This window comes from Nelusetta ayraudi, unplaced genomic scaffold, assembly GCF_046127955.1.
Source record: "Nelusetta ayraudi isolate G7.1 ecotype Tasmania unplaced genomic scaffold, CSIRO-AGI_Nayr_v1 ptg000096l, whole genome shotgun sequence".
Taxonomy (NCBI): Eukaryota; Metazoa; Chordata; class Actinopteri; order Tetraodontiformes; family Monacanthidae; genus Nelusetta; species Nelusetta ayraudi.
The window spans coordinates 555,399-571,694 of NW_027466146.1; the positions used below are offsets into that span (position 1 = coordinate 555,399).

The 16,296-nt window shown below is 42.6% G+C and overlaps 2 protein-coding genes across 9 annotated transcripts; both read right to left on the reverse strand.

Annotated features, from left to right (window-relative positions):
- Window positions 1-244: 244 nt before the first annotated feature.
- On the reverse strand, window positions 245-10,692 carry mbd1b (methyl-CpG binding domain protein 1b). 7 transcript variants are annotated; one of them, XM_076047880.1, is made up of 15 exons: window positions 10,119-10,692; window positions 9,687-9,830; window positions 9,410-9,545; window positions 8,360-8,604; window positions 8,194-8,276; window positions 6,755-6,798; window positions 6,506-6,646; window positions 6,304-6,393; window positions 6,127-6,147; window positions 5,941-6,033; window positions 5,525-5,686; window positions 5,240-5,392; window positions 4,890-4,970; window positions 2,518-2,673; window positions 245-2,363 (listed from the first exon to the last, which is right to left on the reverse strand). In XM_076047880.1, exons 1-15 carry the CDS (start codon window positions 10,487-10,489, stop codon window positions 1,890-1,892), a joined length of 2,394 nt encoding a protein of 797 aa, XP_075903995.1. In that variant the 5' UTR covers window positions 10,490-10,692; the 3' UTR covers window positions 245-1,889. The 7 variants fall into 7 exon arrangements, with proteins under 7 accessions (XP_075903995.1, XP_075903994.1, XP_075903993.1 ...); XM_076047879.1 differs by having other exon boundaries at window positions 4,890-4,967; window positions 5,240-5,413; XM_076047878.1 differs by having other exon boundaries at window positions 5,240-5,413.
- A 1,362-nt stretch (window positions 10,693-12,054) lies between these two features.
- cxxc1b (CXXC finger protein 1b) lies at window positions 12,055-16,284 on the reverse strand. Of its 2 annotated transcripts, none has more exons than XM_076047894.1 (14): window positions 16,143-16,284; window positions 15,345-15,460; window positions 15,147-15,247; window positions 14,881-15,017; window positions 14,488-14,643; window positions 14,200-14,346; window positions 13,979-14,086; window positions 13,694-13,869; window positions 13,315-13,522; window positions 13,118-13,225; window positions 12,992-13,041; window positions 12,801-12,897; window positions 12,542-12,694; window positions 12,055-12,450 (listed from the first exon to the last, which is right to left on the reverse strand). In XM_076047894.1, the coding sequence occupies exons 1-14, from the start codon at window positions 16,143-16,145 to the stop codon at window positions 12,304-12,306; spliced, it is 1,707 nt and encodes a 568-aa protein (XP_075904009.1). In that variant the 5' UTR covers window positions 16,146-16,284; the 3' UTR covers window positions 12,055-12,303. The 2 variants fall into 2 exon arrangements, with proteins under 2 accessions (XP_075904009.1, XP_075904007.1); XM_076047892.1 differs by having other exon boundaries at window positions 13,694-13,872; window positions 16,143-16,283.
- Between the last annotated feature and the right edge of the window lie 12 nt (window positions 16,285-16,296).

Genomic DNA, 16,296 nt, shown 5'->3' on the forward strand with positions numbered 1-16,296 from the left:
TTTCTTCTTTTTATGGCCCTAATTCTTTTCTGTACATTGCTTCCTAACCTACGTCATTTTCTAATTATACAACAGCCTGAAGAGGTCACAACAAACTAGCAGAAGTAACCCTGTCAGCTCGTCTTGGCTAAAACTTTCGACATTCACCGATTATTTTTAAATTATATTTTAAAAGCGACATAGCCTGCGTCTCAACATGTTCGGATTGGTCGTTACATATTATCCAATTTAAAATACTAACACGTAATTGGAAATATTTATTTCCACATGTACAATTAGACAATTGCAAAAGTATCTCACTTCCACTGCAAACACCATGCAGAGCCACTGCCACTTTCCTTCAAAACAACATAAAGGGAATGTGGGACCCTTATGAAAAACGCAAGCCAAATTCAAGTTTTGGTGCCTCCAAACGTGCATGTTTTTACAAGTGACATTTGGATCTCAAATATTGAATTAAAAATCTGAGCAGTCAGTTTATAAAATAAATCGGACATCCCTTGAAAATGTTTCCCACTGAATTGAAACATATCATTTCAACTTAAAAACAAATAAAAACAATTAGCAGCCTGCACGTTAATATTAGGGTCAACATGGATTCTACTCCAATTCAACCAAACAAACGTAGTTATTTTTGACGGACAAAAGAGGCTTTTTCATATTATTTTTTTCCAATTAAAAATGTAGCAATAGTTTTGTTGGTTTTGGAGTACAAGAAAACAAATTTAAGGTTAGCATAAAATAATTGATAGTAGGTACAAATCATTGTAACAAATATTTTTCATTGAATTATTTATTATTCCACACCAATACCACTGGTATTTGTTTTCTGTGATCACCGCTTTCTCCCCTGCAATAAATGTCACATCAATTGTCTCGTGCCCAGCACAACAAAATTACAGTTTGTAACAGAATTTCCTCTGAGTCCATATCTTCTGGTACTCATCAAGATATAAAGTTGTGACAGTTAAAGCACGAGATGTTGTTTGGGAGTTTCTAAACTCGGACATGGAGCTCTGTGGGTCAACGCGACAGATCCTCAAGATGTTGTAGTATTTGAAATTGGTCTGCTTACATAACAGAGGGACTTTAGGGAACAACAACCCAACTGGTTGACAATTGGCCTCTCCAAATCAATTGGTAGACGTTTTTTTTTCTTATTTCTACATGTCTTAATTTCTTTTGTTCACAAGGATTCAATAGCAATGTGTAACAAAATGTCTGAAAATTGTAATAGAGAGAAATACCGCAAAGCAAAAATATATTGGTGTGGGGAGGTGCTGTGAATGGAACCCACCCGGCACCTGCCCAAAAAAAACACACCCCTTTTCCACTTAACCCAGGACCCATTTAGAGTGGGGAAATTAACATAATGAGTGTAGCAGAACTGTATCATTACTTTATTGCTGGTTATGAAAACAGAATGTAAGGGGCAAATAAGCCTGATTTCACTTTGGTGCGTTTAAAAAATTAACATAAAGGGGGACGTCTGTGAAATTTCTCTTAAAGGCAGAAAGACACCTGCAAGAGTAATCGGTTCCCTCAAGTCATGGTGTGGAAACACCAACAAAACCAAGGGCACCATCTGCAGTCACACCCATCACGCTGCCCAGAAGAGGACGTAACAGTCGTCGGTAGAAGCCCTAAAACCAACTGAACCCAAGACGTCTGATCAGAGGAGGGAAACAATCTTGCTTATCATAGAGCAGTTTCTGGAATGCCTTTGGTGGTTCTTCAAAAGAGTCAATTCATATACAACAGTATAAGAGGTAAACCCGTCAAAATCGTATGCATCGTGTCCATTGAAGAAAAAAAAGAGAGAGAGCGGAAACTTGCACACAGTTGTACCATAGATCATCTGGTAGTCTCCACTTCTGTCTCTGCTCACATTAATATCCTTGCAGTGCCAAGCAGCTCTGACACGAGCGCAAATTCTTCTTGATCAAAAATTCACAAGTTGATGCCCGCTCAAAAATGAGCGGGCTCTTATTACGGAATTGCTGGGGCGGGGGCAGTCCCTGGCACACCACATACTTCTCCAGGGCCAGAAGCAGATCCACTACGCTGGTCACCGAGCTCAGGCGTCCGGGGAACCTTGCATACAGCGGGTGCGTGGGCAGCAGCGGCTGCCTCTGGACGGTGACCTGATAGAAGAAGCCCGGGTCGATCACCACGATGGTGTCAGCCATGGTGGACAGTTTGGAGCACTGGATGAGGTGCAGCTGAGGACCATCCACCATGATGGCGTACCAGAGGGACGGCATGGCAGTGAGGCGCAACGACTGGAGCAACTTCATCAGCTCGTTTTCCACATCCATGCTCCTCTCAGGCGGCTGATCGGCCAGACTGAAGATCTGCGAGATCTGCAGCAAACAACAGCATGTAAACCAAGAGACACACACACACACACACACACACACACACACACACACACACACACACACACACACACACACACACACACACACACACACACACGCGAGTATACTCTATATGACAGGTACTGTAGACTCCTACCATTGGGAGCTCCTCCTCTTCCTCCTCTTCCTCCTCTTCCTCCTCCTCCTCTTCCTCCTGCTCCTCACTGTCGTCGTCGTCTTCATCTTGGCCACCGTCTATGTAACCACCTTTGCCCAAGCGTGACTTCTCTGCGTCCCTTCTGCTGAGCTGCTCCTGGATTGGCAGAATTCGACTGACATCAATTACAAAGTGCAACAACTACTCACGAAGAGCCCGCGTGCTGTGGTTCATATCTGGTTGTTCTGACGTGAGGCACTGCAACAGACCCAGTCTGCCTTCTCTTAACAAAATTAAACCAGATTACACAGTTTGCACACTGGGTTCTGTTTTCTGGGAAAAGTGAGAGCCGACCGATGACATTAGAATACGGAGATGTATTTTATTTTTGTGTGGACAATATGTTGAGTTGCACAAAAAGAAAACCTGATCACACCAGACGCCAGTCTTCTTGCTTTGAGTGTAAATGTGTAACTTCCCTTGTGGAAAAAACTAGTAATTACGTGTGATTACTACCCACATTGCAAGAAAAGAGTCACGTCTGCATGTGTTTCCTACATCACACAGTGAACTCGACTTGGAACGCAACATTTGAGAAAAAGGAAGATGCTTCACGGGAATTTGTTACCAATGTGGCATCAAGTCAGCTCTTCAAACTGGGATTTATACTCTTGCTGCCTCAGCATTTCAATTTTCTGTTAAACAAATAGCAGGGGAGCATTTAATGCAATGTCCATGTCTGTGACAGAAGCCCAACCGTATACGGCATAATTCTCGACCTCTGCACAAAGATGAATTGTCTGTCACTGTCAGACACTAACAGGGAAACTCCATCCCTGATAATGGGCTGCATAGCACCAGATATTTTGTCCAATCAAATGACTGATAAAACAAAGTGACCACAATAACAAATTGAAGGGCATCCACGGGGAAAAAAAAGAGGAGCAAATAGCTTGGCAGAGATGTGCATTCTTTACGAGATTAGATTAAATTTTGGGATGGCCTGTTGCCAAGTAGTTAAAATGTGATGCGCCATAAAACTGCACCGGCCCCAGTTTAATTCCATCTGCCTTACAGCTCCTCTCTACTTCACTCTTTCTGTAATCAATGCAGGAAAGCACAGACACAAAAAAAACATCCCAGTTTGTAATGTGGACAAACCCACAACAGAGGAGTGGACAAGGGGGCGGCACTGGCATCAAACTGACACGACTGAAATAAACGGGCACAAAAGGTCCAGCCAAAAAAAAAACCCCAAAAAAACAACACACACAGCACACAGAGCTTGCCTGAGCCTGGACTGGATTTATCACACTGTGCCTGCCGCAGGCCAAGAACAGCAAGGCAAACAGATTCAAGAAAGGAAATGGACAAGGTGCCAGGAGCATGTGTGGACTGAGGACAGGAGGCCCTAATCACGCATCATTGGTCACTTCAACATTTTTGGGTATATTTATTCATATATACATAATAATAATAATAATAATGATAATAATAATAATATATACACAATCCTCTTTCTCGTGTCTTGCGCAAATAACTACCTCCAAAAAACAATAAACAGATATTTAGCCCTCTGTTTATAGCCTACAGCCAGATTGTCTGGTGGTGTTGTCAGTAACCGTGGCACCTTGTCACCGTGGTTAGAATGTGGAAGGCAGAGCAAGCAGAAGAAGTACAGGTAATACCCGAAAAATTAGAATATCAAGTAAAAGTTGTTTTATTTTGGCAATTTAACATAAAATATGAAACAATATATTTTACTGAGCCATTATACGCAAATTGACATCTCAAGCAGTTCCTTGTTGTAACTTTGCTTATTAAAATTTTCAGCTTATTAAAACCACAAACCCACAAACTCAGAAAATTCTTATAAAATTTGAGTTTTTTTTTTTTTTAAGCCGCAAGACCTGATCAGCAAAATCCAAAGAAACAAAAACTTGAAATATATTGATTTGCATATTATTTGTTTTTATGTGTCAAATTCACCTTTTAAGTTGAATTGCAGAAATACAACAACCTTTTCAGGATATTCTAATTTTCTGGGTAGTGCCTGTAAATGATGGACTTTTCTCATGTCTGGCTGGGTAGTTTACCGACAGGATAGAGACGCAAGCAATTATAGGAAAACACTGGTCGAGTCATTTTCATAAAATAGATCCTTCTACTTGTCTTTGATTTACTTAATCGCAAATGCTGTCACGAGTGTTTATGTTGAGACATTTCTGGCCTACTGAGACTTCAGTGCTTCATCTCACCGGATTTCCTTTGAGTCTGCAAAAGGCCCTTGGGAACTTCTGAAGCTTCCCAACATTAAACCCAGCAACACAAAATGCAGCAAAGCATTAAATGAAACAGAAAGCTAAACGTACCCCTGAGGTGTTGTGGTTGCTGATGCTAGCGTCCTTGTCAGACAGTCCATTCCGCTGGCCACAAACTGATTGATTAAACTGCTGCGAAAACAAGAACCAGGGAAATTTTGCTGAGCAAGAGGATAATTCTCCACTTTCTAAATTGCAATTAATAGCTTTAATTTCATTGAGCTGAAGCTGAAGCTGAAGCTGGGCTTATGGACTCATTTGCCTAGTTCCCACACAGAGCATACGAAGAAAAGGTTAAAAAGTGCAGAAAAGGTTACTGAAGCTTCTAAAGGTTAATGTTTTATCCGTATGAAAAGAAGAACTTTACTAGGAAGTGTCAAATAAATTCTTTGAGAACGCACCTCTCTGAAATCATTGTGCTCACTGTCAGAAAGGTCAATGCCGGATGACAGATTTTTGTCTTTCTTGAGGCCTGACTTGCGGCTGTAAGTGTACTGCAGTCTCGGCCTTCCCAGAAGCTGCGTGTCCTCTGCTGCTAACTCGCTCTGTGCCATCTGGAAAGGTAGCAAGTGTCTCTGCCAGTTGCAGCACAAAAAATTTCAGCATGAGCAAAAAAACAAAAGAAAAGAAAAAAACAAACAAACAAACAAACAAAAAAACGTTAGGTTGTTATTTATTGGACTTACCATGGCTTGTCTCTGACACTGGCGTAGCCGACACTTCTGCCTCTTCTTGTTGCTGCCTCCAAATTTAGGTTTGTCTACACAGAAATCACACGTGCCACAGTCTCTTCTGCACTGGCAAGCCTGGCACTGGCCGCAGGATCGCCGCTTTCGCTTCCTATGCCACTAAAACGTAGGACCACAGATTCTTATAACAAATATACCAGCATTTGATCTCATTAAAATTATGCCTATTCAAAAATGTTATCGCTATTCATTCATTCACACCTCCATGATTGGAAAGCAAGAAGAAAACATTTCTGATAGACACATTTCTTCTTATTCTATCCAATAGGAGCTACATTAAATAGCAATAAATATTTTTCCTCGTTCAGCGTCACTAAATTATGTTTGCAAAAATGTTTTCCAGAAATGCTCACATCGTCATCGTCATCCGTCGACATGTCATCGTCGTCTTCAGCATCCACATTGACCGAGACGTTCTCTGTGTCGCTGCTTTTTAAACTGGCTTGCTGTCGCAACAATAAGGGGTAAACAGGATTTTAGGATCACTATCAGGTTTTGTGAACAAACCTAAAATGTGATCGCCTTTCACAACAACACACCTGTGAGTCTGTAACTTCGTCCTGCAAAGATAAAGCACTCGGTTTATATTTTTGCATGAAATCACCAGGGGAGGAGAAAATGATCATGACGTGAAGGTAAAAAAAACATCGTCAATGGAGAGCACTTCAAAGATCAGAGAGAGTAACTAAAGAATACTTGGTCAGCATTACACGAACCTTCACTACAGGGAGACCTGTGCTGTCAACAAGCGTTTGTGGAGAGTCATTGTAACTCTCTGACAGCTGGGGGGCGTCATTTCCAGGATTCTGATGGGCAACGTGAGAAAAACAAAACACAGATGAAGTCTAAAGTAGCCCAGAGAAAGAAAAGCTCTATAAAACATGGTAACACGGTCAGCTCGGGGTCAGCTCAGCTCACCCTGCGAATAGGATAGAGACATTTGCGATAGTAGCATATGCGTTTCCGGGTCTTGGAGCTGTTGACTCCATGTTTGCAGTTGACACAATTGTTGCAGTTCACACTGTTTCGGCAGCCACAGCACTGTCCGCATGGAATCCACTGCGGTAGACACAAACAAGGACATAAGCGTATGAAAACACATTTCCTCTACACTAAGGCTCCAGAGAAGACATACAAGAAATGAGCTCACTCACACGCAGCTCTCACCTTTCTGAACCGATACCAAGGATGCTCTGTTGACTTGGAGACGCCTGCGATGACGAAGACGGTGGGATTAGTCAACCTGAAATACTGTTTCTAACTAAATGCTTTTCTTGCATTCAACATCCGTGTATATACACACCAATAATCATATAAAAAATATTTTATACATATTCAGCTACATTTACAGGCTCGTGGAAAGACAGAAGGATATAACCTCTGGACGCCAACTTGGCTCATCAGTAGTTTCGGACGAAACAGCAAAGCCTCAAAAACAACACTTAGGACTTAGCGCAACAAGGCGCCGTGTGTGAACGAGTGCGTACCAACAACGAAGTTTAGCTATTACAATGGAATAAGACGTCCTTTTCCAAGACGTTGCCGGAGAGTATAAACACCGAAAAATAAACAAATGCACATTAAAACGATTTCGTATCCGACAACTTGGGAGTGACCGGAAACCTCGGACGCGTGTCGATGCGCTTCGGAAATGCGACGATCGATCAACGCTAGCTTCTCACGTTTCGGTGCCTGGTCGCCATTATTCCCAAGAACCCCTGAGTGCGTAGCGACGTAATACTCAAACACCGTGTCAGTAATTGGCTACCAAAAACAGTGTGCAAGTCACATTCACCGTTTGCAAAAAACGACAACATTGTTGAACCAGATTTGCCGACACGCGAGACGCTTCCCTCCATCAGCGCAACACTATTTTCGAAACACCCGGGTCTTCTTCGGTTCGGCGAGGCCACCGCTTCGCTCTCGACGTTGGCTGTCCTGGTGCGGCGGCTCACGAAGCATCGAAAACAATTCCTTTGTGCGTGAAAGGTGTCTCTTTAAGAGGGCAGGGGCTCTCCGGTGAGTCTGCGCTGCCGCATTCCGTGTTTGTTATCTTTTGTCTTTTGCTCACTTTCACGAAACTTTGCGACTACGTCACTACCTAGCTACCTGACCAACGCACGCGCAGATGTTAAACGTCAACCGTAGTCTAATGACCAATATCGCAGCACCACCCGTTGCGAGCGGCAAAAAGATAAAATAAAATAAAATAAAATAAAATAAATAATCACAGACGTTTAGATAGTGTTGTAGTCAAGACCGCACCAATTGAGACCAAGACATTATCATGACTTAAGTGTATCGAGATTGAGACCAGACCAAGACAAGACTAAAACTTTATAAATCAAAGAAAAAAATAACAAAACGAGTACTGCAACAATTGCGTTGTAGACTACGTTTAAGTCTATGTCGTGCTGATGTGTAGTTATAACTATTATTTTATTTTGGTAGAAACAGAAACTAGTTTACACAAAGACGTGAAAAATCGGATTAAACAGATTTTTTTTCACCCAACCTCAGCTACCCCCAGTCGTTCCAACCTGCTTATTTTGTTTAACAACATGCATCTCACATTTACGACACTCCCCGCTTATAAGAAGACGTACCCCAACAGGGAGGACAGACAGGCCTCTTCCTCTTCTTGTCATACCAAGTTCCATTGTAAGAAACCCCACATTTGGAGCACAGACTGGGGAGAAAAGCAAAACTCAGCAAGTAGTTCCAATGAAGTTTTTGTTGTCAGAGTTTTGATAAGGATTGTACTCGACTCACAGGGTTTCGTGCGACTTGACAGTCCCATTGTTTAGAGACCAATGAGCGGATGAAGACGCGTCAGGAGGAATGTTCAGTCTGCTATCGTCACCTCCATCACTGTGTGACAATACAGCTGTCTGGTTGTTCTGCAGTCTTTTGGACGGCTGGCTCGGAGTGAGTCTGTGGAGGGAGTCTGGAGTGTCAGCACCCTCTCCTCTCTCCATCCAGCTGGACTCGGAGGAGGAGCGTTCCCGCACCTTCCGCTGGAGAAGAGTGAAGGGGAAACTCTTTTAAAATGTCAGACCGTTCGCTCAGTTGGTCAGCAGTAGCCAACAGGTCCAAAGTGATTCAAAGGTCACTTCAACATTTTTAATTAACATAAACCTGTGAAGTCTGTGAAAACAAAGTCCATCCTCTTTTTTTTTTTTTTTTTACTTCTTTTGTCCACGCCACTTTCAAGAAAGTGTATGCCACAACACACAGTTATTGAAGTCAGCCCTTTATGATGTCACAGAGGGCACTAACACATCTTCCACCTGACACCACCTTATTTTTGTTCCTTTATAAATGTGGCAAAAACAAACCATGAGTCTTAGCAGGAAGCTAAAAACCCAGCGTTTTAGAAGGAGGCTGCAAACAGAGAGCTAAATATTGAAATATTGAGGTTTTTAAATCCTGCAAAGTGTCTTAACTGGAGGTTTATAATAAAACAAACATTTGGAGTATGGAACTATTAATCATGCATGCAGTGCTATACCAGTTATTTCTATTCAGAATAAAAAAGTTTAAAAAAAAACTTGATGGATCAACTGCAAGCATTTTACAGAGTGAACCATGAACATCTTATCTCATTTAATTTTCATGCATGGACGGTAACAGCAGCTTCACCTTCAATTTCTAATGACATTCTTAAGTTTTTAATGAAAATATATGATAATAAAAATAAACATATTTCATTTTTCCAGGCTGAGGGAGCAGATGACTCTGGTGGATGGAAGTGGCTGGTGACACCTAGTGTCATCCCAGTGTGGGACATTCCAAGTAGTAAATGCTCAAAAGCCCAAATACCTTTCTTCGTATCCTCATGGGCGGACCGTCGCCGTCACATAAGGTTCCAGACTTGTAGTGAAACTTTTCAATTCTAGAAATATCCTCCATGATGGAGAACAGTTCTACTCTGCTCCTTACACGATCACCTCGGGGACTGCAAAGCACATTTAGACAATAAAAATGTGTCAGTTGATAAAGAGTAAAAGCACGACAAGTATTGTCATTTTTTTTGTCATGTTCCAATTAATACACATACAAAAAAATCCACCAGGTTGCTAAAGATGCTGATGTTTACCTCATGTAATATACATCCTTCTGTCCAACGCTGCACCCTGATCGGCGAACAACCTCTTTCCGTTTCCAGCCCTCTCCAAGTGTCGGCCAGTCGACCCATCCGTCGTTCGGATCGGATCGTGTGCGCCGTTGGGCACGGAACTTGCTTTGATAAGAGGACAGAAGAGGTCAGAAACCTAGAAATTCTCATGTCACATTTAAAAAAGTGCACCCTCATAAAACATCCAAGAAAATGTTACGGTGCAAAGTTTCTGAAAAAAAAAAAAAAAAAAAAAGACCTACGCCATTACTTTAAGAGGGTGATGATAGGTTTTCTTATTTAAAAGTGCACATTCACAATCAACCAATTGGTCTCACCATTGATATCTGTGTTCAAAAGAAGGTCATGTGTATAAACTGCAGGTGCCAGAGACTAAATTCTTGTTCAACTTACTGATAATTTCTTTTGATGGTATTCTCACTGCCAGCAAGGCTCTCACTCCGTTCACTCTCTCCAGCAACACTCTCCTCATCATGATCATTCCTACTGAGGTTCTCCACATCGTCGTCCTCCTCGAGTGGCTCAAGCCAGTCCAGAGGAGCCTCTCCGGGTGGGTTTCCCTCTTTCTTTATGTCTTGTAGAACTTCTTGCAAATCCATGCTGGGCTTTTCCGTCAAATCGGGTTTGGTTGGTTCTACAGGTTCCTGAGCCGATTGTGCATCAGCCTCTCTCTCAGCTTCCACGCTCTCCTTCTCTGGGCTTTCGTCATCATGGTCGACAGGCTCCTGGGCAGATGTCGGACTTTCAAGAGGTTCTTCGTTCATTGATGTATAGATTCGGGCCACAGAGTGCCTACGGTATCCTCCTGATTAAAGAAAAAAAAAGGTGTCCTCTATCGTTGATGATTTGTATCATTTATATTAGTTTGTTTTCCCATTTTGAGAGCAGGGTCTGTCAGTGGCTCAGATCTCTGATAAACTGTCACGATCTACAGCAGCTTCTCAGTTTTCCACCAAACACTGACAGCCTGGAAAAAAATAGAAAATCTTTTTAGATAAAGATTATCATACCAAATGTTCTTCATGTATGTATGTATGTATGTATGTATGTATGTATGTATGTTTTTATTGCATGACACAGTCTTTGGCAAGTTTGATTGAAGACGGAAATCAGAGAAACATTTACAGCAAAATGATAGCAATTGCAGGATAGCGTGCTGTCAACACAAATGGATACTTATTTGTGTAAGTCTTGCTGATTTGATGTATATAGCAAAAACATTTAAAGAGGGACAAATTGCATCAATAAAATGACTTGCAAATATATAACATATGGCATAAACGTATTCGATATCTAATAGCCAGCGCCGGGCTACAGTTAGCAAAACATTAGCCGCTGAGAAACACAGTGCTTATCTCAACTGCCAGAAAGTGCCGCGACTCCGAGATGGGCACTGATAAATTCTCAGTCTCAAGTCTGGCATCACAGCACACGTAATAACTGCGCGATATCGCGTCATCCAGCACTCACCGATGCGAGTGAGTTTGAGGCCAAACCGTCCAAACACAGCTACTGGCAAGACGTTAGCGTCTACTAGCCTTGACGCCACAGGACGCTTCCGGTGTCGCTGTGCGGGATGTTTGAACGACACTGACAGCTGCGTTTCACTTCAGGAAATTGTTCCGGACAATTAAGTTACACCTGCCGGAGGAGCAGTTCCTCACTTCCTCAGTGAAAGTCTAAACACTCCTTCACACTAGCACTGCTGGCGGCGGAGCTAACAACACTTGCTAACGTGAAACCAGCGTTGACGGAAGCAGCGAATGGACAAAGGAAGCTGACGATCCAAGTACGTCTCATTGCGAGCGAAGCGAACTGTGACTCTGCCGCCTACCGGTATGAAATTCACTACTACACTATTTAAGAGAACAATTACAATGCAATATTAAAAAGAACCCAGGCATTCTCCAGCTCATACACTGGTCTCATAGAACATGTTATGGGTTTAAACGATTCGTGAGATTGCATTCTACTAATGCACAATGTAGTTGCAAAATCAAACTCTACCTCTTAAAATCAGCAACTGAAAAATCAATTGCAGTGGATAGATATAATATATAATTTCACGTTATTATGATATAATTAAGACATACAACTGAATATTAAAAATTTCTCCTGGCAGCAATAAATGTAGTTTTACTGCTCTTGAAAAATCTACTTGAAAAAGTGTTCTTTTTAATTAAATTAAAGCTACCAGAAAGACAGGACATCTTCAAGGATGACACTATTGATTTTTGAAAAATGATTTAAAAAAGAACAATTTCTTAGTGTGATAACTGTCAACACAAAAAAAAAAAAAAAAAAAAAAAAGACACTGGAATCAGATACATACCCTGAGCAGAAGTGAGTTTTATTTTAAAATCGTCATACGAAAAAAAACAGCAGTTTTCATCAAGAAGCAGTTCCTCTACAAGCCAGGGAAAAAATATAAATTCATCTGCATCTTAAAATGAATGACCATACAAATATTGTAAAATAATGATCTAGTTAGTCGTCATCCACACACTATATTTGTACAAGTTTAAATCTCATGTTATGTACAACAATCCACCGGCAGGACGGGTGCAGACCGGCTGGACTATCTGTCCTTGTTGGTGCGTAAATCTGTGGTCACAGGGTCATGCTGGATTGTTTGGTGCAACATCAGAGCCAGCAGACCAGCTCGGTTGGTCATGGCGGTCCTGACGTTACGCTCCTGTTCAAACAGCTCGTCCAACTTGTACCACTGCGGACAAAGAAAACACTTTCTCACTCACACAGATTCACTCGGGACCTGTCAGTCAAAAGTAAAGCGACGGTCGTGAAGTCTGACTCACCACTCGGACTCGCTCCAGGTCCACTTCTGCTCTTCGAAGCTTTTCCCAGTTGTAATGCTTGTTACATTTCCTTTTGGAGACCCTGCAGTAATCTCCTGTCAGCTCAAAGACGTTCTTCACCAGCGGACACCCACACACCTCATCCACTGGAACCTGAAGACAAAAAAAAAGAAAAGAAAAAAAGAGGCAGTAATTGTTGTTATCAAATTGGTTGTGAAAATGGTTGAAGAAATGGTTCAGGGAACTATTGCTGCCTTACCTTGGGATCCCTGGAATGTTCTGGACACAAGACCTGAAGTCTTTTACAGTATGTTTTGCTTTGGGGATTGTACACATCACAGAAAAGTCTGGTGGCTCTGGAAAGGAAGAGAAGTGTTCAGGCTTTAAGTTGAAGTCACTGAGGGGGAAAAAAAAGAAAGCTGCCATACAAGCATTTTGGATTTTTCTTACCCTTCTATTCTTGTGGGATACATGGATCCAAAAGATGTCTGACTCTCATACTGTCAAGACAAAAAGAACGCTTATTATACGGTCCAGACTTTTCTGAATGAGGAACTCGTCGGTGCAGGTGATCACCTTGGCGTAACATCTCTCCATGTGTCTAAGTGCCACTTTTGGGTTGACAGGATGGCTGCAGGACACGCAGAAAATCTGCAGGTCTGTGTCTTCATCACCCTCATTCACCTGCAAACACACACAAAGTGAAGTGGCGCTCGGCTGTGGGATGCGGACCTCTTCTGCTCCAAGACAGAAGGTGGCGGCCACTCGCTCACCTCCTCGTCCTGCTGAACCGCCTGCTGCTTTGCTTTGGCAATGATGCCCTCCAGCTCGTGGAAGCGTCGCTCCATCTCAGTGAGGCGCAGCCGGGCGTTCTGCTGGTCCCGCCTGATCCGCTCCAGCTGTTTCTTGCCGTGCTCCTCGGCAATGCAGGGGCTCTGCTGCCACTGCTGGATGCGCTGCGGGAGGATCTCGTAGATGCGGCTGTGGATGAGTCAGTACTTTGAGTTAAACTACAAGGAAACACAAGACCAGAACCGAACTGACAAAGATATGGTCAGGGTTTGCCAATTCTTAATGACTGATTGAGGTGCCAGACACACAGATGGCGTTACACACATTTAGGCTGAGTAACTGACGGTGGAGAAGCCTTACTTGGCAGCCAACTTCATGCCACAGTCCTCGGAGCAGTATTTGGAGTTGGGCCTGGCGGCCTGCACGCAGCTCGGCCCCAGACACTGACGAAGGCCCGAACTATCCCTGAGGTCGCCCCTCTCGCTGTATCTGCTCTTGTCTTTGTGCTTCTGCTTCTGTTTGTGCCGACGCGATTCCTTCTGGGTAGTTTTGAAAAAGAAAATGCAGCACTGAACTATTGCACGTGCTCTTACACCCCGTTTGATAAAATGCTTCCTTTTACAAGAGCCAAAAGTGAAGACTTACTTTCTTGTCAAACTTCTTTTCCCGTCTCTTGACATGTTTTACCTTCACGGCTTTCTTGCGCATTACCGGACTAAAGATCGGCTCGTCATCATCGTCACTGTTCCACGCCTGGATCAGAAACAGAACAAACATTATTAAACATATGTTGAAAGTTGCATGACTGCGCTAGTCTAAAACAACCAGGTTGTCAAGTCACAATGCGCCGTCATGCGTTCTACGACCATGTTGTTGTTCAGTCCTGCTGCCTTGTACTGCTGGTAGAGCTCCACCTCGCTGTCGTAGTCGTCAGAGTATCGCCTGCGTCTGTGGTAAGAACCATCCCGCCTCTCGCGCGCAGACATTTCCTCTTCTTTCACACGCAGCATTTTCTACACACAACACAACCACAAGGGGTGACAGAAATATTCACTCATTCATCGCTCACACATAAATCACAGTTGTTTCAGTTAGTCATATGTTTCACTGATCAAAAAGAACTGTCCAACAAACAGCTTGACCAGGAAACTCACCCTCGCTCGAACCTCACACTGCCTGAACCTGCACTTCTGTCTGATTTTATTTGGCCCACCAAACTTCTTCATGTCTTTGCAGAAGTCACACTGAGCGCAGTCCTCTGTTCTCCTGCAGGGCTCGCATTCCCCGCACATCCTGACAGAACGCTTGACCTGAGAGGAATCCAACAATGCACAAAATCCCAGAGCAATATTAAATTTCATCGCCTATTGCTTGAAAAAGCCTCAATATACATTAGTTACAACTTCTCCAATTAAGATCAAACATAGTTTCTTGATTCCGACTCTACTGCAAGCTTATGTACAATAATGTATTAAATTTAATCATTGAATAACATGTTTTTTCTCTATTCAAATATAAAAAAAAACAAACAATGAAATGCAACATACTTTTGATCCACGCCGTCTTTCGCTCCTGTAATCTGGAGTACTCGGGGTGCTGTACTGTCTCTCAGTTCTATCTGAATCAGGTTCCTTCTCTCTGTTTTTCTTTGATCTGTACCTTATTTCCAGTGTTGGATCTTCATCTGGCGTGATGGAGGATCAATGAAAGTAAAAAAAAAACAACAAAAAAACAAAAACAGATCATGTTAATAACTGGTGACACATAAAACATAACGCGTGACAGTCCTATTCAAAAACAATATCCCCATTACCTCGGCATCTCATGCAGTACCATTCGCGAATTGCCTTTGCTGCCTTTTCTGTGATGTTGATACAATGGCCATGAAACCATTCATTACAGTTATCACAGCCACTGTTGACAGGAGGGGGGGAATAAATTCATTGGCACCATTGTATCGATTCAGAATAACAGAGTGACTAATACCACCCTGATATGTGTAGGAGCTTACATCATGAAGCAGTTGATGTCGGGTTTCCTGCAGATGCAGTAGAGAGGTGCATTCTCGCCCTTCATACCACCAGTGCCAGGCCCAGGCAAAGGCTCGGAGTCGGACATGTCACTATCCTGAAAAGAACCAGGAGGCGGTGTCAGTGATGGTCCACTTATCTTATATTTAGCATGTCAAGTGGGATATCATTAGAAAGCAGCGCAAGTCAAGTTGAAGACTTGGATGGATTTATAATAGGCACGTTTCTACTGTAAAGGCAGAACAATATAAATCAAAATCTAGTCTCAGACCCGGAAAAAAAAACCGTAGAATAAACAGTAAACAAGATCGGACACAACGCTATATCTAGCAATTGTTCGTGTAATCGCTCGTTAAGTTAATGATACAATAGCGAATAAAGAGAAGGGGGGATAAACAGAAAAATAACAAATTACATTATTTAAACTCGGACGAAATATATACGGTACATTAATTTGAAGGAGGGCTCGGGGTTAGCTAGCAGTTGCTTAGCATTGGCTAAATTGCCATTTTACTTGCGTTTGAAAAGTGGCTCGCAACTGGAGACCACATTTTGAAAGTTTGCACAAACACGCCGAAACAAAGCTAACGCTTTACCCTGGTACAAAACAGTTTCCTGTAATACGACAACGTCGCGTAAGCCTGCCAAAACTGGATCACAACAAGTCGTCGGATTGGGACATTCAAGTTGCGGATGCGCGCCCATCGTTGGCCACTGAAGTTAAATCTGACAATTAAACCACGGCGTAGATAAGATAGCATTTCACACAAAGCACGTACCATGATTAAATGTCCGTGTGGAGTCAACGCTTTTTCTGCAACGGCAGTAGAAATACAACAATCGCTGTGCTTTACACTGTGCGCGGGTCTAAAGCTAAAGCTAACAGCGTACACGGACACAACATCGGCCGCAATCGTCTGAAGTCGTCGCTTC